The sequence below is a fragment of the Astyanax mexicanus genome, chromosome 1 (genome assembly GCF_023375975.1).
Source record: "Astyanax mexicanus isolate ESR-SI-001 chromosome 1, AstMex3_surface, whole genome shotgun sequence".
NCBI lineage: Eukaryota > Metazoa > Chordata > Actinopteri > Characiformes > Acestrorhamphidae > Astyanax > Astyanax mexicanus.
Window position 1 is genome coordinate 11,264,427 of NC_064408.1, and position 26,304 is coordinate 11,290,730.

General features: G+C 36.7%; 1 protein-coding gene and 1 long non-coding RNA gene across 2 annotated transcripts; both read right to left on the reverse strand.

Annotated features, from left to right (window-relative positions):
- Positions 1-5,807: 5,807 nt before the first annotated feature.
- On the reverse strand, positions 5,808-7,712 carry LOC111191285 (uncharacterized). Its single transcript, XR_002649425.2, has 3 exons — positions 7,604-7,712; positions 6,239-6,295; positions 5,808-6,147 (listed from the first exon to the last, which is right to left on the reverse strand). It is a non-coding gene; the product is annotated as an uncharacterized LOC111191285 (long non-coding RNA).
- Positions 7,713-19,091: 11,379 nt separating this feature from the next.
- On the reverse strand, positions 19,092-25,019 carry LOC103031428 (uncharacterized). Its single transcript, XM_022665751.2, has 7 exons — positions 24,848-25,019; positions 23,236-23,604; positions 22,070-22,174; positions 20,993-21,037; positions 20,860-20,892; positions 20,219-20,266; positions 19,092-19,933 (listed from the first exon to the last, which is right to left on the reverse strand). The coding sequence occupies exons 1-7, from the start codon at positions 24,897-24,899 to the stop codon at positions 19,881-19,883; spliced, it is 705 nt and encodes a 234-aa protein (XP_022521472.2). The 5' UTR covers positions 24,900-25,019; the 3' UTR covers positions 19,092-19,880.
- Positions 25,020-26,304: the final 1,285 nt, after the last annotated feature.

Sequence of the window (26,304 nt, forward strand, 5' to 3'; positions counted from 1 at the left end):
AAGCAAGGCTGTTATTAAAAATGTTAGGTCTAAAAAAAAAATTAAAAAAATGAACTACAATCAATATAAACACAATATTTCAGTCCTAACTGTCCACACTTAAAGTCTTAACTTTTAAAATGTTATACTTTTAAATTGTAATTTTGCTTTTTTAAGCCCTACTAAACAACATTCGGTGTTCAGCCACTGAATTTAGTAAATTTAGAGTCACAATTTCTCTGTATCTTTTATTAGTTTCTTTTACATTTTTATTGTCCTAAAGCAAATCAAAATGACAAAATAACCATAGATTATTGTGCAGATGACTAGTACTACAAAAACTAATAATAATAATAATAATAATAATAACAATAATATGACTAATATATATACTATGAATTGCATTTTAATAAAATAGACATCCAAAGTATACAATACAAATAATGCTATATTCAAATATAGCTTTTTTAAACTGTTTTAGCATTCTCTGTTTTATAGATGTGAAGTGTTTTTATTGTTTTTTTTTCGTTTTGAGAGGATGGCGAGGAACCCGTATGTAATTTACTGTAATTTACCTTGTCAGTATGTGCTCAGCATCTGATTGAACATGATCTGACATTGCAAGCCTTGTGCAGTCAGCAAAAACTGTTCTACAATTCAACAGAAAATTTTGCAGAGCCATGATTGCACTGACCTAAAGGCAGGGTAAACACTATGGATATAAAATGGCGGGGGTTACATCATGTGAAATAGGGGGTACATCATAGACACATGATTACAACGTTTCAGTTATGTGGACCTTGCGTGCAGAGTGTGTATGAGTATGTATGGGGCTATGTCACGGTACGTAGACACTGCGTTGTAACCCACGTAAGCGTCTTATGAATATGGAATACAATACGTTGCATGACATCATGTGTTGTCAGGCTGCCTTATTACAATGCAAATGTATGCATAGGCGCGTTTACCGATTGGATGTTAGATGCCAAAACGTGTATACACGAACAGTTTTACCGCCTGTACACGTGATTTTTTTACGTGTGGACACGTCATATTTTTACGCGTGGAGGCGTTTCTTTCCCACACGTTTTGGCTTAGTTGGCTTGCCATATTATGTAAGCGCCTGGCGCCGCCACACGCTCTTAAACGCCTGGCGGCGCCTCGCGTTTGTTCCAAGGCGTAAAAGTAAGCCCTGCACGGCGTTTTGGACGGCGTTTTTTAAGTATTACGCACGCTTTAAGCGCCATCAGACCCAGGCGAATTCTGACCCATTTGGCTTGCCATACCTGTCTCTCTCGCGCTCGGCGTGTCTTTAGTTTCCGCCCGTTTTCGTTTTCCGCCCACTATCTCTTTATAAAGGGAAGAAAAGTTCCGGTGCTTCAAATGAACACTGTCAGAATTAAATCCTTCTCAGTAGGTCCGGACCCAGACCGCAGTCTGCAAATATGTGATCCCTGGTCTAGACCATATACACGGTTCTGTTTTATAAAACCACTCCTTGCTGCCCTGCAGAGAACAACAAGTTCAATGTTCAGTTTTACAGTGTTAAATATATCAGGTCAAAAAAGACTTTCTTTATGTTATATATTTTTTATAAAAACAAGTATTTATGTTTAGTAAAATCAAGAAAGACCATATTTTATTTTTTATAAAAAAAATATTTATGTTAAGTTAATTTTTTTATTTTTATAAAAAAAAAAACTTATTTTTTTTAGGAAATAGTTCAACTTAATAGAGATAAATTGTTGCTGTTAAAAATGCATTTTCCAATAAAGGGAGTATTGGCAAAACTGGTTATAATGTTTATGTTAAGGCGGCGGGAGGTGGTGTCTGCAGCTGCTGAAAGTAACTAATAAAGTAACTTGTAAAGTAACTTAGTTACTTTTAAAATCAAGTAATCCATAAAGTAACTAAGTTACTTTTTAAAAGAGTAATCAGTAATCAGTAATCGGATTACTTTTTCAAAGTAACTATACCATCACTGCAAGCGACAAACGCTGGGCGACACAAGCGACTCGACGCGTTCCAGTGTGAACGCAGAGTAAGTTGTATTTGCTTGCTGCATATAAAACTGTTCTTCAACCACCATTGTCTGCAGTAGCTAAGAAAAGAAAAGCCTCAGAACAATTAGTCAATCAGGAAAAGCAACCGTGTCTTTGTCAAATTGTGAAATAATATTCATAGCCTCGCCCACCTTGGCTTAGGACTGCCCACAGGCAGAGCTGAAGCAGGGCTGCAGCAGAGTTGACACTGTCTCATCAGCTAAAGAGATTACAGCTATGTTTACACCAGCCTGTTAACGTTAGCTACTTTGTGCAAATAATTATAGGTTTATCTCTGAAAAAATGTTGTCCTTTGGTTTTAGAGCTGTAAAATTGACTATAGGGGGAAGGCTGGTAGACATTCTCTGCTGCAGTGCTGTTAGCCAATCAGGGGCTATATGTGGGCATGTATGAATATTCATGAGCAAGAGCCCAAATCCTGTTTTTCTTCAGAGATCTCTCATTCAGTGATCTAAAGCAGGGCTAAATAGAAATACCTGAACACTTTCTTTCACAATAAATGGCTTACATGGCATTCATTCATACTAGAGACCATAACTGCTAACCACGCTAAGCGCTAGATCTTTTGTCGTTAAGAGGTAAGTATTATCAGACTGTAGTCAGAACTCTCAGGGTTCCCCAGTGTAGCGCTGTCGGACAGCATTTACTAGCGCTAACCATGGCTATTCTATAGTGAAAATCTGGAAATTTAAGCTTACTGTCAATAAAGGGAAGCACTTTATGTAGCCTAGAGAGAAATTTGTGTAGATTAACATCCAGCGCTCGTTTGACTTTTAAAGAAAATGTTTTTATTTTCAAGAATTACAGATTTGGAACCTTTACTTAGCTTAGCTTTACAGAGACCTGCTGAATTAGAAGGAAAATATGGTGACACCCCTGTTCCTTACTAGTGTGCATTATAATCTAATGCGCATTATAATCAGGTGCACTTTATGTATGAAAATAGACATTCATTAATAGTGCACCTTATATGGTGCTCCTTATCTTGCAAAAAATACGGTATTCATTCTTATTTAAGAGGAGATACAGTTTTCTAGACAACATATATTAAGGTGAATGCATTTAAGGAAGTTTGTGCCACCTCAGACTTTTATATAAATTATATAAATGATTATTCACAAAGTTGTCCAGAAAGTTGTTGTAACGGAGAGGAGGTGGCCGGATGCAATTGTAAGAGGGTTTTATTTTCCATACGGCAAAATAAACAAAGAACAAAACACTAGGGAGAAATATAAAGAAAAGGAAACTAAAACAAAACACTATGAAACAGAGAAGAACTAGAAGACTGAAACAAACAAAAAATAACAAACCAAGAACAAACTACATAAAGCAAACCTGGAACTCTGTAGACAATAGCACAGATGAACATCTAGACATGAATTCACAGGACAGCATGAACCAAAAAGCGCATCACAGAACAGAGGAGCACACGGGGTATTTATACACAGGCACACACTAGGGACACCTGTGGAGGTAATGAGGGGGGCGGAGTTACAAATGAGACAGGGGTTACAGATGACAAGGCGGGGCTAAGGCGGAGACAGGACCAAAACACAGTAGCACATGGCTGGGAAACATGACAGGTAAACAAAACAAGAGAACAGAGGACAGGAGCAGGAAGGAACCAAAAAGGAAAGACACTGGACAGACACAGGCTAAGGTGTAACAGTTGTGTCTTCTCATGAATGAAAAAAGAAAAGTATATATCTGTGTAATCTTTCCTCTAACACAGTCTGCTCTGCTTCAAAACACATTCCAAATCACACTCTGATATAATAAAGGGATGTAGATTGGCAAGAACTGAAACGATGTCTTTATGTCTTCGAATTTGAGTTCATTTTTGAGGTGATTTTCCATTAAAGTAGTGCAAATCACTGAATCAACTGGAATCAACAATGAGTGGGTTTGGAAAGACAATAAATAGTATGTTGTTTCCCTCTACAGTCCAGAGTGGGTAATTACCTGATTTTTTCCCCTCCCATAAATGAATGTAAATAATAATAATAATGATAATAATAATAAAATTTGACCACTTGCTGTTTTATAATAATGACACACTGTAGTTCTGTACCTGTTTCTCTGTATGAACCACCACCGAGCAGATATTATTATTATTTGGGTGATGGGTCATTATTTTCTGCACTGCAGTGATTAGCACTGAGCATGGTGGTGGTGCACCACAACACATTAGTGTGTCTATTTAATGTAATTGCTGCCATTTTTAGGAATTTTAGGAACTTATTGGCAACTTTCATCATCATTACCGTTGATCTAACATAAAACTGTATTTTTTCGCACTGGATTATATAGCACAATATCAATAAATGCCTATTTTCCTAAATATTTTCATACATATGGTGCCTCGGACTATAAGGCATATTTTATGCATCACTAGCAACTAGTAGTAAGGAACAGGGGCCTTGCCATGTTTTCCTTCTAATTCAGCAGGTCTCGCCGCTGGGTGGTGGGATCTGTAAAGCTTAGCTAAGTTAAGTAAACAAAACTGTAATTCTAAAAAAAAAAAAAAAGAACATTTCAGACGAGTCAAACCAGAACTGGATGTTAATCTACACAGATTTCTCTCCTGAAAACAGTTTTAGGTGAGTAAAGTGGTTAATTTATTTATAATAGAGCTTAGATGTACAGATTTCCACTAAAGCTAAACTAAAGCTGGAGCATTAGCGGCTAACCGCTAGCGGCTACCCGACAACGCTACACTGAGGAATCCTGAGTGTTCAGGTAAGCCAGGGTGATATTAGTTAGCAGTTCGTCCCACATAGCTTGTTTTAACACGTTAAACACGCAGACTACAGTCTGATATTCTCACCACTGAACAGCAAAAGAGCTAGCGCTCACCGCAGTTAGCGGCTAATGCTAATACTGCACCAGCAATGCTAGCTGGGGTTAGCTGCAGGCTACAGTCTGATAATACTCACCTCTGAAGGAGAAAAGAGCTAATGCTTCACATTGTTAGCAGCTAATGCTAACGCTGATGGAGAACTAAACTGAAACTCTTGTGTAACGCTGCACTTTAATGGAGGAGCTTTTCTGCTCCTTAATACCTTACAGGTAAAATTCATACATAAGGCGCAGTGGATTATAAGGCGCACTGGCGATTTTTGGGAAAATTAAAGGATTTTAAGTGATTCTTATAGTGCGAAAAATACAGTACTCAAACATTTAGATTGACAACATAAACATCATAGAGGTAAATGTTAAGTGTTAAAAATGTGTTTTCAGTACCTGCCTAGGGCAGCTTTGGAAAGCTGATTGACAGTTAAATCAAAGAGCCAAACTGTGTTCAGTGTAATTTTAAATAGTATATATATATATATTTAATATTTTACTAAACAACTTACATCTAATACACACAGTTAGTAAGTTAACACTGGCTCACTATATACAAGGAATGGCCTAATTTAAAGTTTTTAACCAAACTTAACCTGTTTTTTTGTTGTTTTTTTGCCATTTTATGTTGAATATTATATACAGATTTGCATACATCATTTTGCATCTTTTCATAAATGTTGTCTTACTTTTGAAAGAAAATAATAAATAAATAATAATATTTAAATTATTTGATGCAGTTTCATTAATTATTTTTTTTTTTTTTTGCATAAATTAAAATGTCTTACTTTTGAAAAAAATATATATATTTATTGAACATTTTTAACATCCCAGGAGACACACATTAACGAAGCACAATATGACTTTAATAAATAAGTAAGTAAATTAGTCCAGTACAGTATTTAAGTACAACATTTCTCAGGATTTCATTAATTAAATTTGTTTCACTTTTTTTGCATAAACTAAATAGTCTTACTTTTGAAAGAAAAAGCAATTACAAGACCACAATAAAAAATATTTAGTTAACTTTTTAACATCCCTGCAGACAAAACCAAAAGGCACATCATTTCCTTGGCAAATATTAATTGCATGCCTTCTATTTAGAGATACCTTTAAATGTTTAATTGATGCTAACAAAAATACATCTCAGTCAGAACTTGTTTTATAGAACCCGGCTGGATCTGTTTTCTCCCAGTTCAGTAAACTGCTCTTCTGTCTTTATTGACGATGGCGTAGACTGTAGTATTAGAAGAATTTCCTAAGAAAGAAAAAGATGAAGAGAAACTGAGATCTGAGAAACATCATCACATGTACTTTACTTACTTAATTTAGCTCACACTTATTCTCACCTTCCTCTTTTTCTGCACGGCTGTTTGTTTCATATATTGGATTTTGAAGTGTGTATACTGATTGGAGAAAAAAAAAAACACACAAAAATAATATAATTAAACAAATGCTTTAGACCCAGGCAACACTCTTATGGACATAGACTAATTTAAGTCCATCTTACTGCCACATGGGCCCCCAAATCCCCATGTGAGTGTACAACCATCACTGGCATCCATATATGGGGTTAACATATAACCCGTGAATAAAACAAACTGGCTCCCATTAAGGCTCACCATAAAGGCCCCGCATGGGTATGGTATCTAGGTAATCAGAAGATATGGCCTGGGTTATACATTTACTCTGGTCAGATGCCATTAAACAAAGGTGAACTGCTTACATTTTTGAGTGGCATAAGGTCACCCAAAAGCAGTGTGTAAGACTGGTGGAGGAGAACATGCCAAGATGCATTAAAGCTGTGATTGAAAATCTACCAAATATTGACTTTTAAACTCCTCCGGAGTTAACATTAGTATAGCTGTTTCTTTTAGAAAGGTTGTCCATCTCTGAAAAAAAAAATAAGAGAGCACTTCAGTTTCTGAATCAGTTTCTCCGTTTTTGCTATTTATAGGTTTATGTTTGAGTAAAATGAACAGTGTTGTTCTAAACTATAAACTACAGACAACATTTCTCCCAAATTCCAAATAAAAATATTGTCATTTACCGCATTTATTCGCAGAAAATGAGAAATGGCTGAAATAACAAAAAAGATGCAGAGCTTTCAGACCTCAAACAATGCAAAGAAAACAAGTTCATTTTCATAAAGTTTTAAGAGTTCAGAAATCAATATTTGGTGGAATAACCCTGTTTTTTTAATCACAGTTTTCATGCATCTTGGCATGTTCTCCTTCACCAGTCTTACACACTGCTTTTGGATAACTTTATGCCTTTACTCCTGGTGCAAAAAAATCAAGCAGTTCAGCTTGGTTTGATGGCTTGTGATCATCCATCTTCCTCTTGATTATATACGTATATATATATATATATATATATATATATATATATATATATATATATATATATATATATAGTAAAATCAGAGAAACTAATAATTTTTATGTGGTACAAAGTCTGTGGGGACAAGGTACCTCCACTAAAAATGTATCATTAATGTATCAATATAACAATAAAATAATTTAACACTTTAAAATTACTTTAAAATAAAGTATGAATATAAAGTATGTTTTTGGATATACAGTTTTGGGGCTGAAGGTCAGTTTATTATTATATTTAAGTTCAATACAGTCAAATGCATGAGTTTTAAAGTTTACAGTGAAAGATTTTAAATTTTAGAGCAACAAGACATCAGGAACTGTCCAGATACTTACGGTCTGAAGTGTGATCTGGGTTGTTATTATGTAAATTATTGCAGGCAATCTCCTCACGAGTATTTTTGTTACCTGCAAAATAAAATTAAAGAATATGCGAAAAATATATATAAATTTAGTTTTAAAAAATATTCTAGTTCCAGTCCCATATTACTATACTAACATTATTTAAAATAAAGAATGCTTAGGGTCATTGTCTTGCTGCATGGCCCACAATGAGAAATCAAACCAATCGAACGTAATAACAAATATTAGACTTGTTTATTGTTTATTAAACGGACCCGGATTGCATATCTGTGAATGGTAAAAGTTTGTGACCTATATTTTCAGTATGTGGTAGGCAAACGGGGTCAAATAGGGTCATACACAGAAAATCCGGCAGTATAAAGGGTAAGGCAAAAGAGAATTTAAAATTACAAAAAATAAATCAGCAATGGAAAAAGAAACAATCAAGAGGGCAAGGCTACAATTGGTAGTGATACACAAAAACGAGTCAGTAAGGGTGCTTTCACACCGTGGTCTGAACCAAGGTTCATTTGTTTGCTACATTTTATATATTTGGTCTGCCTATTTTTGTTTTCACACTGCAGTTTAGGGAGCGCACCAAAGACCTTTGTGTGATACTCCTACATCCTTTCATCATCACTTACGCATCAATGTGTTTTCCTTGACTTGACGCTGATTAGTTTTAGAAGGACATGCGTCTGACGTTGGCGTGTTGACAATTCAGCGGGTGGTTCATTCGGCGGGAAGCCTTTCCAGGATAAGGATAAAATGAATGAACAGTTTCATTTCGTCTCCATATTAGTGCTGCTATTGTGGTTTTTATACGAGCAGCAGCAACTTTAGGCACAGGTTAGTTCAAATTCTCTAGGTTAGTTTAAATTCGCCCAACGAACGTGCTTGTCCTGAAGCAACTGTATCCACGGCTCATTTTTCTTGCTTTTCCTGGATAATTTTCTTCTTCTGCTGCCGTTGTTGAGGAACGCCTGCTCAGCTTCCTGTAATTGGTCCAAAAGTTTGAACCTTGCAGTGACCTGACCATGGTTCAGAAGATTCGGACCGAGACCACCTCTCTTGGTCGGACAAAACCTGGTCCTAGTTCGCGGCCCCTTTCACACCTGCTACTTTTATTTGGACCAAACTGAAAAGTCAGAAAGTCCGGACCAAACGAGGCAGATGTGAAAGCACCCTAACAAAGGCAAAAAAGGAAACGTATTGTAGAAGAGCTGGCTAACTATATTTAATAATCAGCTATGAACAGGGACAACTGAGAGGTATTTATACTACACAGACCAGGTGTAGACAATTAGAAGCTGGGAGAGCAGGAACGACATAGCGTCACCTGATCAGCAGAGTCAGGAAAGTCCGGTGTGAGTGCATGCTGGGAATTGGAGTCTTTGCTGTGTGATTCAGAATCCAGAGCAGGCAGACTGACAGCATCAGGACTGACACTTTTTAATACATATAAAAAATTAATAATCTGAACTAAAGATTTTTAGTTGGCACAACTGTCTGTAGTTTTCCTCAAAACTTAAAAAATCTAATTCAAATGCCTTGAAATTTTTCGTTTTATATGCATTTTTACAGTGTGGGAAGAAAAGAATAATGGAAGTTATTGAAAGTAATATAACACCAGTTACTGTAATACTTTTACAACTCACAGACATGTAATATTGGATTATGTTCTTCAATAAATAAATGATTAAGTCTAATATATTGTCTCTTTTCTTTTATTTGGTGCTTCTCATGTTCTTTTAGGACTTTTAAGAAGTTTAAGGCCAAAGTTATGCAGAAATATAAAACATTAAAACAGGTTCACAACATTTCGAGCACCACTGTGACCAGAGTTTATGAGTTAGTCATCTGATACATGTGCTGTTTGGTGTAAACCACAAGCTCTTCAGTTCAAGTTCAAGATAGAACAACAACTTCTGCTTTCGCAGAAGCACCATAATGAAAAGAAAACAGAAACAAGATATGAACAAAAACACAGACTTACGTTTTGAGCAGAACCAAGTGATAATCAGCAGACTAATCAGCACAATTCCTCCTCCTAGAGCTGCTGCTGCTGTGATCAGCGCTGTTGATAAACCTACAGCAGCAGAATGTCCTGCAGACATCTTACTCAGATATATCTCCTGATAACCGATTCTGCAGTTGATCCCGTTAAACAGTTCACAGCGGTACAGACCCAGATAAGATTTATTCACTTTATGGAGGAGGATGGAGAAGTTTCCAGATGTTGAGAGTTTGGGGAACGGATTAATTCGGCCATCTCTGTTATTCCAGAACCTTACTCCACTCTTCAGACTGATCTCCACCAGATTATCTTCTGTTTTATTTCTATAACTCCACACTGCTGCTATATCTGCAGTCAGGTCTGACCCGAGGAGGCTTGAGTTGAAGTTACAGGGCAGCAGAACATCAGACTGCAGATCAGCTGTGATGTTGATGCTTCTGATAAGCTCATTTCTGCATGAGGTTTCAGCTGCAGTGGAGTAGAGCAGAGGTTATGGCGTTGTATAGCAGAATATGTGAAACGGGTTGAGGTTTGAGGTTGTATACAGCATAATAATCGTAACCTTCCTAAAAAAATATACTTTTTTTGCCTAAATGATATCGTCATGGTGTTGCATGGTCCCCTGTGGTAAAATCTCCTACACCTAAAATCTCTTCTAGAGAGAGAGAAAGACAGAAATACAGGGATAGAGAGAGAGAAAATGAGTGAAAAGGATTAAAAAAGAGTGATAAAGAGAAACAGAAAGAGAGAGGGAGAGAGAGCAAGTTTGAGAAAGAGAGATTGAGAGTGTTACACTTTAGCCTGTGTCTGTCTTACGTTTTTCCTTTTTTTGGTCCTTCCTGCTCCTGTCCTCTGTTCTCTCGTTTTGTTTACATCCCCATGTGCTTCACATGGCTCTGTTTTGTGTTTGGTCTTGTCTCTGCCTTAGCCTCACCCTGTCATTTATAACCCCGCCCCCTCGTTACTGCCACAGGTATCTCTTGTCTGTGCCTGCACATATACCCCATGTGTTCCTTTGTTCTCGGTTGTGCTTTTTTTTGTTTGTCTTTATGTAAGCTCTAGGCTTTGTATTTTGTCCCTGTCTTGGTATACCCAGACTTTTGTTTGATTTCTCTTCCTGCTGTTTTGTGTAAGTTAATTTCTGTTTTTTTTTTGTAGTTTATGTTTCTTTGTTTGCTTATTTTGCTTGTTTTATAGTCTTTGTTTCAGAAGCCTTAGTGTTTATTTTACTTACCTAGTGTTTGTTCTTTGTTTATTATTTGATTAGATATGGAAAATGAATGAGACCTACATTTTGTATCCTGCCTCCACCATGCTAAAGCGTGAGAAATAGTTTGAGGGAGAGAGAGAGATAAAAAAGAGAGAGAGAAGAGAGTGAGAGTGACAGAGAGAGCTTTAATAAAAGTTAAAGAGGGAGGTAAAGCGAAAGAGGTAAAGTGATGTACCACCAAAGCGCAAAAAGGGGGAAAATGTTTCCAGTACATTCAACAGGTATTAAACTAGCTGTGACCATTTCGGACAGCCAGTCCTGCCTCCAAGAATCTTAGACCAGTAGTTCGCAAACTTTTTAGAGCACAGAACACTTGCATCACACACATGCTTATTTATACACAGTAAGCTAGACAGGTAATCCACACATATACAGTACGTCATATCTTTCACCAGTATATTTGTTGTGTGGAGCTTTATGTTATGGTAAGTTGTTTGATTGATTATTGTTTTCTGGTTAATACAGTATTCTCACTAAAACATCTCAGATTGATTTAGACATAGAAAAAAAGAGTGCCAATCAGTGAACTATACTGTTTACTACCTTATTAAGATATATAACAAAAAGTTATTTAAAGTGAAGATTAACATTCCTCTATATGTGTAAATCAAGAGAAGTGAATGTGATACACAGTGTTTGTATGAAATTTTATATTATGCTGTGGACACAAAAAAGACTTACATCAACTATAAGTCTAAACATGCTACTAAAGACTATATATAACCAATAACTACCTTCCACTACCAGATCAGGAGAATCTCTCGCTATCTTTAATAAACTCCTGAAGACAGAGCTCTTCAAAGAGAACTTACTCTCCTAACACCTCTAACAAACTAACTAATTCTAACCTCATCTCCTTCTTCCTCTTCTCTACTCCTCTATCCCATTATTTCCCTCTGACCTCCTTAAGGCCCTATCTATAGATGCTTTATTTTTAACTTCTATTATTTTTGTACTTAACCTCTTCTATTATTTGCACTTCAATATTGTAAGTCGCTTTGGACAAAAGCGTCTGCCAAATGTAATGTAATGTAATGTAATGTAATGTAATGTAAAATAACCACTCACCTCTAACACAGGCTACAACTAGATGTATCCACACAGTTAAAAACATAAAGCAGTTCAAGGCCATTTCTGCATCTGTCACTTCCAGACTAACGCGCTCTGCTGTCTGCTGGAAACGAATGAAACCCACATGATGCTGTTTTTACCTTTAGCTACTTCCTGTAAAAGCTGCTGGCTAAAGTAAGCCCAGCACTTGCCAGTCAACAGACTATATGGTCTACAAGGTATAGGTATATATGTAGATCATATATTATGATTAACTGCCAGGCCTAAATGTTGATACCTCTGTGTTGGCTGTGTGCTCTATACGGTTCAGCCCACAGCATTTATTTTCTCCATCTAGATTTCTATGATTATTTTAGATTTACATTGTATTTAAATTAAATCAAAATGAGGATTAATGCAAATCTATTTTATTCACCTGAATTTGAAGTTAGACTTATTGTGCAAAGCAACTGATAAGACAAAAAAAAACATCAATTACATTGACTCACAGTTAAGACTTTAGGATTAGACTTATATTAATATATATATTTATGTGGTGATTTCTAATTAAAAAATGTGAGAGGAAGGGACAGAGAAATAGCAATATCATTTACACTCAAAAGTTGCATTACCTTATGTAGTCTTTGTACAATGTACAGTGGCATGAAAAAGTATTTGCCCCTTACAGATTTCTTTTGTTTTTCCATTTTTATCATACCTACGGCTTTCCGATTATCAAGCAAATAAATTTGTAAATTAACTGCGATTAATCACACTATTTGGAAAGCTGAATTCAATTCCACTAACCATAGTTAGGTCTGATTACTGCCAGACCTGCAGAATCAAGAAATAATTTAAATAAAACCTGTCTGACAACATGAAGCAGATAAAATATGTCAAAAAGCAACATATCATGCCCCGATCTAAAGAAATTAAAAAACAGATGAGAAAACAAATTCATTGATCATCTATCAAACTGGAAAATGTTCCGAACTCTTCTTAATCTTTGGGACTCCAGAGAACCACAGTGAGAGCTATTATTCACAAATGGAGAAAAAATGGAACACTGGTGAACCTTCCCAGGAGTGACCAGCCAACCAAAATTACTCCAAAAGGGCATGAACAACTCATCCAGGAGGTCCCAAAACAACCCAGAACAACATTTAAAGACATGCAGGTCTCACTCGCCTCAGTTAAGCTCAAGTGTTAATGATTCAATAATAAGAAAGGGGTTGAAAATGGAATCAATGGGAGAATTCCAAGATAAAAAAAACACTGCTGAACAAAAAGAACACAACAGCCTAGAACAATCTCCAGAAGTTTGGGTAAATATTCTGTTGACTGACGTGACAAAAGTGGAACCTTTTGGAAGGAGTGTGTCCCATTACATCTGGTGTAAAACTCATACTGAACATCATACTAAACGTAAAACATGGTGGTGGTAGTGTGTTGGTCTGGGGCTGCTTTGCTGCTTCAGGGCCTGGAGAACTTGCTGTAATAGATGGAACCTGCTTACCAGACAATACTGAAGGAGAATGTCCGGCCATCTGTTTGTGAACTCAAGCTCAGGTGTACTTGGGTTCTGCAGCAGGACAATGACCCAAAGCACACAAACAAGAAGTGCACCTCTAAACCGCTTTAAAAAACTAAATGAAGGTTTTTTAGTGGCCTAGTCAAAACTTATGTTTTCCTGTAACGTTTAAAGCTTTGTAAAGGTTTTAGCATGACAGTATATATATATATATATATATATATATATATATATATATATATATATATATATATATATACTTGAAATGAGAAATGGCATACGCAGGAAGGATATACTTGTACTACACATATTAATATAGTAGGAACTAAACACCACCATTATTATCATATATGAGGAGCAACTTGACTTGCAACAACATTAAATGCAACTGGTTTCACATGTCTTATCAGTTTGAAAGTGCTCTAGTTTCCAGTCACAAGTGATGACAAATGATATGCACATTTCTATACACAACACAAAAGCACTTTTATAAAGCATACGTGAGGAAACTAACACCCCGATCACACAGTCTGCATAGCAGGGCCTCTTCACACCTTAAATACATTCATTCTCAGCTGCAGCAGAGCAGCACTTTTTACTTTGGTTGGTTAATGTGTGAAATGTTGAAACGTAGGCTATATAATGATGCTCCATGGTATTTTTCAGAAGTGTCAGTGTGTCTTCAACTTGTTTTTGCATACTACAATTGAGAAGTTTCAGTTTTTTAACGGTGAACTTTCTGTCCCCGTACTTCCACTTATGTTATTGGTGTCAAAATGAAATTAGTCGTGATTCTAGGAACAATAACTTCCAGCGGTTAAGTTAATTCTACAATGCTAGAAAGATTTCACCTTCCTCTGTAGATCTGCTTTTCTTTGTTGGATGTGAACACAAAGCACGCTTCTAAGCCTTCAAACCTCTACACTGTAAATCCTAATAAGTTAAAGGCATACTTTCGCTAGGATTTCCTTGATTATTGAACTTTTTAAAGAAGTGAAATTACAGCTTGAAACTCACTGCAGCGCTGCATTGAGGTGTAATAGGAGGAATAGCAGTCATTTCGTGTCTGTACCGGAGCTCCTCTGAGCTCAAACCAGGCTCTGTAAGTTTTCCTAGGCGGCTGCGACCAACGCTCTCGAGAACTGCGCCTCTTTCAAAAACTGCGACCTGCTTTCCGACCTGTATGTAGTTCTAACAGTTCTACAAGAACTACAAAAACCCGCGATTTGGAGTTGGTTAGTTCTTTACAGAAGCTAAGTAGTAGTGATGAGCACAGCAGCTCTTTTAGATGAACTGAATCATTAGAATCCGTTCACTAAAAAGATTAATTCAAAATATTTGTTCTTTCGAATGATTCTTTTGGGCTGTTCGTTTGTGCTGTACTGGAGAAGACCAGTGAGTTCAGATTGAACCAGATAAAGACAGATTATAAGTAAATCAGTGGGTATTTCTGCTTTGTAAGGATCTTAAAATGTTAATAAGAGAGTTAAAAGGTTATTAAATCAACCAGAGTGTAAATATGTGATATATAAGTTTAGGGCTGGGCGATATGGAAAAAAATCTTATCACGATGTAGTTTTCCATATCAGCCGATATCGATATGTATCACGATATAAATCAAATCACTTTCTGTTACACTTAAAGGTTTCCTTTTACTCATAAGTGACAGAATAATGACAGAGTTATGGCTAAGCTCACTAGCAGGCTCAGAGCCTTGTGGACAGACACTAGGATGTTCACAACTTGCCAGGTGGGCACAAGGTGCTCAGACAGCATTTAAATTATTTTTTAAAAGTCATTATACATCCACACAGGTCCGGAACCAACCCACATGTTTGGCCCTTAAAACAAGTACAAGGGGACAAATATATAAACTATAAAAAAATTCAGACCCTTTACATAATATGTCTGTTTAAATTAAATTGCAATAGCACTTGGATTTTTAATAAAATTATATTTAATCAAAGGATTATTCCCCTCCCTGAATGCAGGCAACGACATAAAGCAAAATACAAGAGTATATCACAGTGTTCATTTTGACAGGTGATTTTGATACAATTTAGTCTTAGTCTTTTGACTAAAATCTATAATAGTTTTAGTTACATTTTAGTTTAATCAAGTTTTAGTCGAGGAAAACAAACATTTTAGTATAGTTTTAGTTTAATATATTTTGGTCATATAAAAAGTATGTATTACATATGTTTTACTGTTTTTATTTTATATTTGTTGTTATTTTGAGATTATTTACTGCTAATGTTTATTAAAATAATAGCCTTTTTAAATTTAAATTATGCTAACATTTAAATATTTTAAAGCAAGTGACCTGTAATGGAGGTGGGACAAATAAAATCAAGTTTCTGAAATGATTCACTTCTACTGCAGTACAGATTTATACTAACATTACTGGCTTTCAGTAGACTAGACGTACATTACTGAACAAATGTATTTAAATCTCATCCAGTTCAGTAACAGCAATGTTTAGCTCCGTTGAAATACAGCTACACAGATTATATAATCTTTTGAATTTAGTAAAATATACATATAGTTTTTAACATCTGTTAAAAACTAAATAGGGGAGAGCGGGGTAATGTGAGACATCGGGTAATGTGAGACACCCCTTGTATCATGGCAACTGAACACAATTGTGGTCATGTGACCATTATGTTGTCAAGTCCCTCCCATTTCCCACTACTAGGAAGAGGAAGTTGTTGCTGGTGCTGTTAAGTTTTGTTTTTTTCACAAAAAGGTGTTTTATGCATTAAAAAGTAAATTTTCTTGCTTTGAACTTAATCAACTATTTTATCAAAGTAAATTGATTCAGGTAGAAAAACTAATATCATACATGCTTATGAACTTTCAACATATCAAACCATGTGATTGATGCTAGTTGAAGATTAGCCTGATTTGCTAGAGATTATGTTTTTTTCTAAAATGGTAGCCGTGGGGTTAAGTGAGACAAATGCTGTGGGGTAAAGTGAAACACCGTCCCAGCCAATTGGACTTAGAATCATTGTGCAGGTAGGCTAGAGTGTGATTACATTGATAAGAGATTACATGACTATATGATTCTGTAGGTTAACTTTCCAAAAGCAAAATCTATACTAATGAATACTGTACTTTTTAGGAAAAGAGTGGTTTGGCAGATTCTTAGCACGTCAACATCTCTCTGTATGAACTCCTGAGGCAACATCCCTGCGAAGGGCTACAACTTTCAATAAAACAACAGTGAGGGAGTTCTTCGAAAATCTCACTGTAGTAATGGACTGGTGACAGAATCAATTCTTTAGCTGCATAAGTTTTATGGAGACTTTACCTGTAATTTTTGGCTTTGATTTCAATAAGGTTCTTCCCTTGTCTCTCATCTTTAATAGACACGCATTTGTTACAACATTTAATGTTAATGGTAGTTTAAAAGTGGAAAACATAAGTGGAACAGCATCCCCCCAACTGGTTCACTTTACCCCCTTAATTTCTCTGGTCTGTCTTAGTTTACCCCTGAGTTGGGGTAAAGTGAGACACAAGACCACTTTTTTTAAAACAAACATATTTTCATTGCCCTTTGTCTTGAAGACATTCTGATAACTTTAATAGCTAGGAAACATCCTGAATTAATTGGAAAAAAAATTAATTTTACTTATATATCATTGTAGCTCAGCTAGCAAGGGGCAAATGTAAAAATTGGCTCACATTACCCCGCTCTCCCCTACACAAAGTAATCACTGTATAAACAGAGACAGAGGGGAAAACTGCCCTCAGGGTTTTCTAACAGAACCAGTGAGGGTTAGGAAAAAAAGGGAAAGTGCTGCTTTTCTGTGTGTTTATGTACTAACCCCTCACTCCTGCTGAAGTTAAAGTTAATTTACACGGAAAGTGGATTAACACGGCTAAGGTGCGTTACCCACGGGAAACGCTGGGCTGCCTGATCTTGTGCTGCGCCTGTTCACAGCGCTACTTAAACGGGAAATAGAAAATAAAATTTATTGAATCCTATCGTCCGGCTTATCATATTTATCACGATATATAATTTCCTCAATAACTATCAATATCGTTTTATCGCCCAGCACTATATAAGTTGAGTTAAAGTGTTTGTTTTAACTGCTAAAGCTGTAGGCTAGCAGGCGGAAGCTAGCAGCGATTAGCATTTGCGATTAGCATTAGCGATCAGGTTAAATGTGTAAATATATCATGTTAACTGTAAAAATATGGCTGTTTGTAAGCTTAGCTTGCAGTAAGTTGCCCTTAAACTGAAATATACATTTTAGTCTGGGGCTTCTAAAAGCTTTTACTGATACTGTGCTTTTGTTTTAATATTATTTCATGCTGTGCTTGTTTGGTGGTGAGGGCTAAACAGGACATGAAAGATTTCAGGTGTACAAGTTTTCTAAGAGATTAAATATAATGGAATTTATTTGGGGGGGATTTTTTTATATAAAATGTTTACACACTAAATTATAATATATTTATGTTTGTTACGTGTGCCGCCATTTTGCCCGTGCAGCACTGGTGACGTCACGAGGTTGGTTGGTTGAAGATCCCAGGTACAGAGTTAGTGGAAAAGAGCTTGTTCTTTGTGGAGATTATGGATGAAGACGAAGCTGAACTAGGCTAACATGGAGCATTTACTCAGAGATCTTTCCTGTATAAACCTGAGCAGAACTTTTCAGATGCTTTTCTGAGAGCGAGACGTTTTGGAGGTGTCAATTCTCTCTCTATGTGAAGTCCGTGCAGAAACCCTGCAGCCCGTCCACAGCAGGTACTGTCATCCCGTTAACTAGCTTGTTTAAATACATTTAGCTATTTAGCATGTAAAGTCCAGAGTTCATTAAGACTGAATGAAACAAACATGATTTAACTGGATATTGAAACAGGCGCTGTTTGGTTGATAAACCGTTCAGTTTGGAAGTTAGAAGGCTTGCTGATTAGCTAGCTTCATCTAGTTAGCGTTAGCTAGTTAGCTAGTGTTGGCTAGCTATGGTAAGATAGCTAGCTAAGTAGCTAACGCTAGTGTTCACTAGCTATGTTATTTTTTAATTGTCAGTTTATCTAGACTTTCGGTAAGTTACCTCTCGCTGCTCAGATGGTCTGTACATCCCAGCTGTTCAGAGGAAAAAATTAAAACGGAGGAAAAAAGCCTCGGACTTCAGCTTATTTGTCCGGCACTAATGCTCCTGACTCAAATACCCTCTCCTCCATATAGTCCTGGTCTAGAAAGTGCTCGCTACTAACCCCTAGCATTGCAGCTAACTGGAGGATTCTCACGCTTTTTACTTTCTGATGGAAAAAGTAGCTTACATGCAGGTGGATTTTCCACTATTTATATAGTACAAAACAGTCTACTGTATATATGTAAAAAGAATTATATATAATTTCGTGGTCACGACAGTGCTGTATAAATTTATTTCACTCTGCAACTGTAGGGGGGCCCACGAGCACAAAATCTCATTCCTACCAAGTGGAGCTTTAAATCTACTCAAATCATTTGAGGTAATTTTTATAACATATCTACTGCCCAAAACATGTTTGCTGTAGAAAAATAAAAATATACAGGTACTTTTACTTTGCTTTGTTTAGAAAAATACTTTATTCTACTTAAGTGAATGATGCAAGCCAGGGGTGTCCAAACTACGGCCCGCGGGCCATTTGTGGCCCGTTTCCTTTTTTGGAGCGGCCCTCGCGGTATTTTATAAATAGAATGAAAGTTGGCCCGCTGTTAAGCAGGTTTTTATAATGTGAGATTCAAATTTTGAACGCTAGGCGTCAGAATCGGGCCAAAGAGTCGGAGAGGGTGCGCATTTCTAGCGCAGAAAAACGGGCCAAAGAGTCTAAAAGCGGAGAGGGTGCGCATTTCTAGCGCAGAAAAACGGACCAAAGAGTCTAAAAACGGAGAGAGTGTGCATTTCTAGTGCAGAAAAACGAGGCAAAGAGTCTAAAAGCGGAGAGAATGCGCATTTCTAGCGCATAAAAACGGACCAAAGAGTCTAAAAGCGGAGAGAGTGTGCATTTCTAGCGCAGAAAAACGGGCCAAAAAGTCTAAAAGCGGAGAGAGTGTGCATTTCTAGCGCAGAAAAACGAGGCAAAGAGTCTAAAAGCGGAGAGAGTGTGCATTTCTAGTGCAGAAAAACGAGGCAAAGAGTCTAAAAGTGGAGAGAGTGCGCATTTCTAGCGCATAAAAACGGACCAAAGATGGTGAGTAAATGAAATAATCAGGAAAAAGGTATTATTTAAAGTGGTATATTTGATTATTTGTTTTATTACAGAGTGTGGCCCGTGACTTCAAATATATTTCTCCTTCTGGACCCCAACAAAAAAAGGTTTGGACACCCCGGATGCAAGTGATTAATGAGGATGTTCTGCCAGGTCTCTCAGTGCTGAAACAGGACTTGTTCAGGTGTCTTCTTCACTGCTATCTCTTATTTCTCACCCAGTTTACGTACAGTGAGTCTTCTTGTTTAGGACCTATAGGGAGAAAACAAAGAGAGAAAGAGAGAGAGAAAGAGAGAGAGAGAGAGTATACTTAGTGTGGATTAACAATGTTTCTTTATTCGTAACGTTTTAAGTGAGTTATGTGAGCTATGTAACCATACACATAAGCCCTACACACACCTAACCACCACCAGGGGATAACCTCCCTGAAATCAACTTTTGCAATTTGGGATGTCTGGTGAGTGTAGTAACAAACCAGTGGTCATAATATTGTGGCTTGACTCTGTATGCTTCTATTGAACCCTTTGAAATACTCACTGCTCCCTCTGCTGGTCCACTTCAGTTTTCTAATCTCACTGTCATTTTCTGTAACATAAACCAAGAGTGAAAGAGTAACACAGCCACTGCCTAACAATATGAGCAAATTATATACATCTAATTAAATATACAGCACATATTCCATGTCCAAAAATGTTTAGACATTTGCTCAAATGTTCTTTTCAACTTATATGCAAATAAGAGGCCACTTAAAAATGATGAGTTTCTTTGATTTTACCAAATTGAAAACCTCTGGAATATAATCAGAAGGAAGATGGACGATCACAAGCCATCAAACCAAACTGAACTGCTTGAATCTTTGAACCAGGAGTAAAGGCATAAAGTTATACAAAAGCAGTGTGTAAGACTGGTGGAGGAGAACATGATGCCAAGATGCATGAAAACTGTGATTAAAAAACAGGGTTATTCCACCAAATATAGATTTCTGAGCTTTTAAAAGTTTATGAATATGAACTTGTTTTCTTTGCTTTATTTGAGGAAAAAAGAGAAAGTGTTCTTTATAGAAGCTACATCTATTAGGAAGGAAGTGGTGCCTGGACACTTTTGAACATATTTTTGCAATGACAATCAGATTGTATCATGGACAGGCAGTTATTTAGATAAAAGTATGGTCTCTGTACCGTAAACAGGCTCTTCTTTTCGGCGTCTTTTGTCTAAAACATAGATGATGAAAAAGACATGGTGGTAATTTTGGTAGAAAAGATTTTTAAAAAAGTGGAAAAATGTATAAAATGAGCATGAAATAAGACTTACTTTTATGAAAGTAAGTGTTCACATATAAAGGGCCTTCCGAATATCCTGAAAAAAAAAAGGGTAGGACGTCAATGGGACAAAAGTACAGTACTGTGCAAAAGTCTTTGAAAATGTTATTTTACTCAACAGTATGAGATTTCCTTGCAGTCAAAACACAATATGTTATTACAATTGTCATTATCATCAATAAAAAATGTATTTTGTCAACTGAGCTAACCATGCTGTTAGACCATCATCAATACTATCAATAATCTTACTTAAGACACTTGACCATAACAAGATACACTATATAGCACAAAAAAGTATTTGTTCTTCTGCCTTTGTACGCATAGGAATTTGAGTGAGATCCCATTTTTAATCCATAGGGTTTAATATGATGTTGGACCACCCTTTGCATCTACAAGCTTCATGTTTTTGGGAAGGCTTTCCACAAGGTTTAGGAGTGTATTATGGGAACTTTTGACCATTCTTCCAGATGGGCGTTTGTGAGGCCAGACACTGGTGTTGTTGGATGAGAGGATCTGGCTCACAGTCTCAAATGTTATTCATTTCCAAGCTATAAACTTGTTCATCCATGTCTTTATGAACCTTGCTTGAGTCATCCCCAAACTGTTCTTGCAAGAAATTGTCCAAAATCTTTTGGTATTCTGAGGCATTAATAGTTAATATTACTGAAACTAAGGAGACTGGAAACAACCCTATACCATAATCCCCCCTCAACCAAACTTTACACTTGACACGAGTATTGTTCCCCTGGCAACTGCCAAACACAGAATTACCCAGACAGAGAAGCATGATTCATTAATGCATTACCTTTGGCAATACAGTATATTGTTTTGTTATTTATTAACAATGTATAAGCAGTTTTGATGGTTTCTTCCTTCAAATCTGCCACTGTTGGCTTCAGACTGTTTACAGGTAGTCTAATATTTTAAGTATGGCTTGATTTTCTATTATTGATACTGTAAAGCTCCTTTGTGAAAGCACAATACAGCAAAAAAAATCATTTAATTTGACCTTTTAAGGTACTGGATTTATCATAAAGATATCCATTATGAATAAATGAAATTTACTTACTCCTTCTGCACTGTGTACAGAACAAACACACCAACAGCAGGAGGACAGTGACTGCAGCTCCAAGGAAGTAATACCAGTACTGTATTGAGCTGTGTACCTCAGAGACTGAAAAAACATGAAAAAAAGAGTATTTCAGAGATCACAGAGATCATGCAGTGCAGAGAACAACACAAGAACAACTCCAGTGTAAGTCTTTCTTACATTCACTCAGATTTTTAATTGATTGCAGACAGTATGAACCCAAGAAATGTTGTGGTTTGTCTGCTTAACATAATTGAATGTGTTAAATGACATCTATTTCTGCATTCCAGACATATTTTGGAAATGTATAATGAGAGCTTCAGCTCCGTGCGCCGCCATAACTGAAAATAACAGACATATCAGTGTTCTGAAGTCTCACACTTTGAGTGTGTGACACACGAACCTCAGCGAGTTCACACGCTCACACGCCACACATGGTGTTTCTCACGCTTGCCAATCCATCGGCTGTATATTATAATGTACTCTCGTTAAGCCAATCAGAATATAGATCGCTCTGTTGTTAGGCAGACCTAGTCAAAGAGGGTGGCGTTTCTGCCAGAGTGCTGCACTATGCTCTATGTATATATATGTCTATGTCATATCAGTTCAGTAATGGCGGTGCTCGGAGCTGAAGCTCACATTATAGGATGTAAACAGTGTTTTTAATAAAACTCTTGTGCACTTTTTAAGTTATTAATGCCTCGTTTTAAATGTCAGGGCTCTCCGGATTCTAGCAAGGAGGTATGGAGCTACTTTGAGCCTGGATAATGGTGGAAAAAGTGATCTATCGGGGGGAATTATGCCCCGTGTCACCCAGTCTGAAGGGTGTTTGGACAAACTGTTAAAATTTCTGAACGCTCTGGGAGAACAGAGGTGTGGTTTTTATCAAAGGTAAGTACTTTTTTATCATGTTTTACTACAACAAAAATCCACTTTACACCGGAGTTCTCCTTGAAGTGGTAAAAACTGCTTCCAACATTTTTTTATATATTTATATATGAAATGAAGTAAATCAGCCAAAATATTAAATATCCTGGGTTCATACTGTCTGAAATCAAATATCAGTCAGTGTCCCAAATTTTCCTTGTAAGCCAGTAAAAGCACAAATAAATAGAAGGCATATTTTTTTTCATTGTTTTTCTCACCTGTGCTCAAATATATCTCCTGATAAGCGATGCTGCAGTTGGTCCCATTATACAGTTCACAGCGGTACAGACCCAGATCAGACCGCTGAACGTTACGGAGGAGGATGGAGAAGTTTCCAGATCTTGAGATATTGGGGAACGGATTAATACATCCACCTGTGTTCCTGCAGGACTTCACATCACTCTGTAGCTTGATCTTCACCAGATCATCTACTGTTAAATTCCTGTGACTCCACACTGCTGCTATATCTGCAGTCTCATTTGCTCCAAAGACGGGTAGTGTGAAGTTACAGGGCAGCAGAACATCAGACTGCAGATCAGTGGTGATGTTGATGCTGGTTATTGGATGACTCGCACATGATGTTACACCTGGAAAAAGCCAAAAGACATATTTTATCATTTATTAGCCAATCAAACATAAAACACCATACACTGACAGGGTAAACGTCATGAAACATAAAAAAATAGTATTATGTCCCATGACTTTTGCCACGTCCTATTGTCCACTGCAGGAGGTAATGCAAATTCCCAAAATGGTACTCATGAACTTGATCTTTTTCAGCATTTTGACCATTTCTCATTTTCTGTTTAAAAAAATGCTGTAAATGAAAGTAGTCAGTTATTCAGTTAATTTGAGTTCTGTGTGGGTATGAAGGCCTGAGATTTTCTAAGTTTATATTAATACATATATATATATATATATATAAATAGTTGTTTTATTCAATAAACTACAGGCAAGATTTCTCACAAATTCCAAATAGAAATATTGTCATTTAGAGCATTTATTTGCAGAAAATGAGAAATGGCTGAAATCACCAAATAACAAAACAGATACAGAGCTTTCAGACCTCAAATAATGCAAAAAAAAACAAGTTCATATTTATAAAGTTTTCAGAAAGGGTTCAGAAATCAATATTTGGTGGAAAAACCCTGGTTTTTAATCACAGTTTTCATGCATTTTGGCATGTTCTCCTCCACCAGTCTTACACACTGCTTTTGGATAACTTTATGCCTTTACTCCTGGTGCAAAAATTCAAAGCAGGTCAGCTTGGTTTGACGGCTTATGATCATCCATCTTCCTCTTCATTATATTCCTGAGGTTTTCAATTTGGTAAAAAAAAAAAAAAAAAAAAAAAAAAATATATATATATATATATATATATATATATATATATATATATATATATATATATATATATATGTGTGTGTGTGTGTGTGGCTAACATGTCTATGTCACTGTATTTTGATTAGTAATCTTAATAGTAGTGTTTATATATATTTATTTTGGTCTAATGCTCTCTCTATATATATAAACACTAATTGTAATGTTATGCTTGATCAGTGTATGCCAAACATGGAAATTAAATAATTATTAGTAAATATTAGTATGTATGCACATAAATAATGTCATATCCCTACTAGAACATTAATACAAAGCAATCTCAACACACAGATTAAAAAAACATCCCTGAGATACAAATAAGTCAGCGACCAGATGTTTACAAAGTAACCAGGTGTTAGAAACAAGGCGAAGGTTACAGTGTAAACGTTGCAGCCAAGAAACCGGAAAACGCTGTCGCAGGTTATCATTAATACACAATTATTCACTCACCTGTCACTGGAATCCATAGGAGCATCCCCAGCATCCCAAATTCACACAGCATCGTCCCTCAGCTTTCATTTAGGAGTGGCTATTGTTTAAAATACTGTAGGAAGTGAAACTGAGGCAGGGTCTTATTGTGCATAGGAGATGCTGATCATTGATTTCCTGTAAGAGAGGTGTTGTCTGGGGGCTGATAAAGGAAATCCTGTGATGCAGCTAAACCTGCAATTCTGCTGCAATGCAAATGCAGTCAGATGTCCTGACAGAGCATCACATCACCTACATAACTTACATAGCTTACTTAAATCTGCTATATATATATATATATATATATATATATATATATATATATATATATATATATATATATATATATATATATATATATATATACAGTGAGTCCAAGAAGTATTTGATCCCTTGCTGATTTTCTTTGTTTGCCCACTAATAAAGACACTATCCTTCTGCACTTTTAATGGTAGATATATTCTAACATGGAGAGACAGAATATCAAGACAAAAATCCAGAATATAATTTTAAAGAATATATTTTAATTAATTTGTATTTCAATGAGGAAAATAAGTATTTGATCCCTCAAGCCTTTGTTTACAAGCACAGCGGTGAGACGTTTGTTGTAGTTAACCACAAGTTTAGCACACACACCAGGGGGAATTTTGGCCCACTCTTCTTTGCAGATCCTCAATAAATCATGAAGGTTGGTGGGCTGTCGCTGTCAGCTCCCTCCATAGATTTTCGATCGGATTGAGGTCTGTTGACTGGCTGGGCCACTCCATGACCTTAATGTGATTTTTCTTGAGCCAATCCTTTGTTGCCTTTGCTGTATGTTTAGGGTCTTTATCATGTTGGAAGACCCAACCACGGCCCATTTTCAGATCCCTGGCAGAGGGGAGGAGGTTGTCCCTCAGGATTGTGCGGTACATGGCTCCATCCATCTTCCCAGTGATGCGGTGAAGTAGCCCTGTACCCTTGGCAGAGAAACACCCCCAAAACATTATGCTTCCACCTCCATGCTTGACGGTGGGCACAGTGTTCTTGGGGTCATAGGCAGCATTTTTCTTCCTCCACACATGGCGGGTGGAGTTGAGGCCAAAAAGTTCAATTTTGGTCTCGTCTGACCACAAAACCTTCTCCCAATAACTTGGTTCATCTTTCAAATGATCATTGGCATACTTGAGGCGCGCCTCCACATGTGCTCTCTTCAGCAGGGGTACCTTTCGGGCACTGCAGGATGTGATTCCATTGTTGCGCAAAGTGTTGCCAATTGTTTCCTTGCAAACTGTGGTCCCAGCTGCCTTCAGGTCATTTGCTAACTCCTGCCGAGTGGTTGCAGGACGATTTCTGACCGTTCTCAGCCACCCCACGAGGCGAAATCTTCTTTGGAGCACCGGGCCGAGGTCTGTTGATTGTCATGTTATACTCTTTAAACTTTCTGATAATTGCACCAA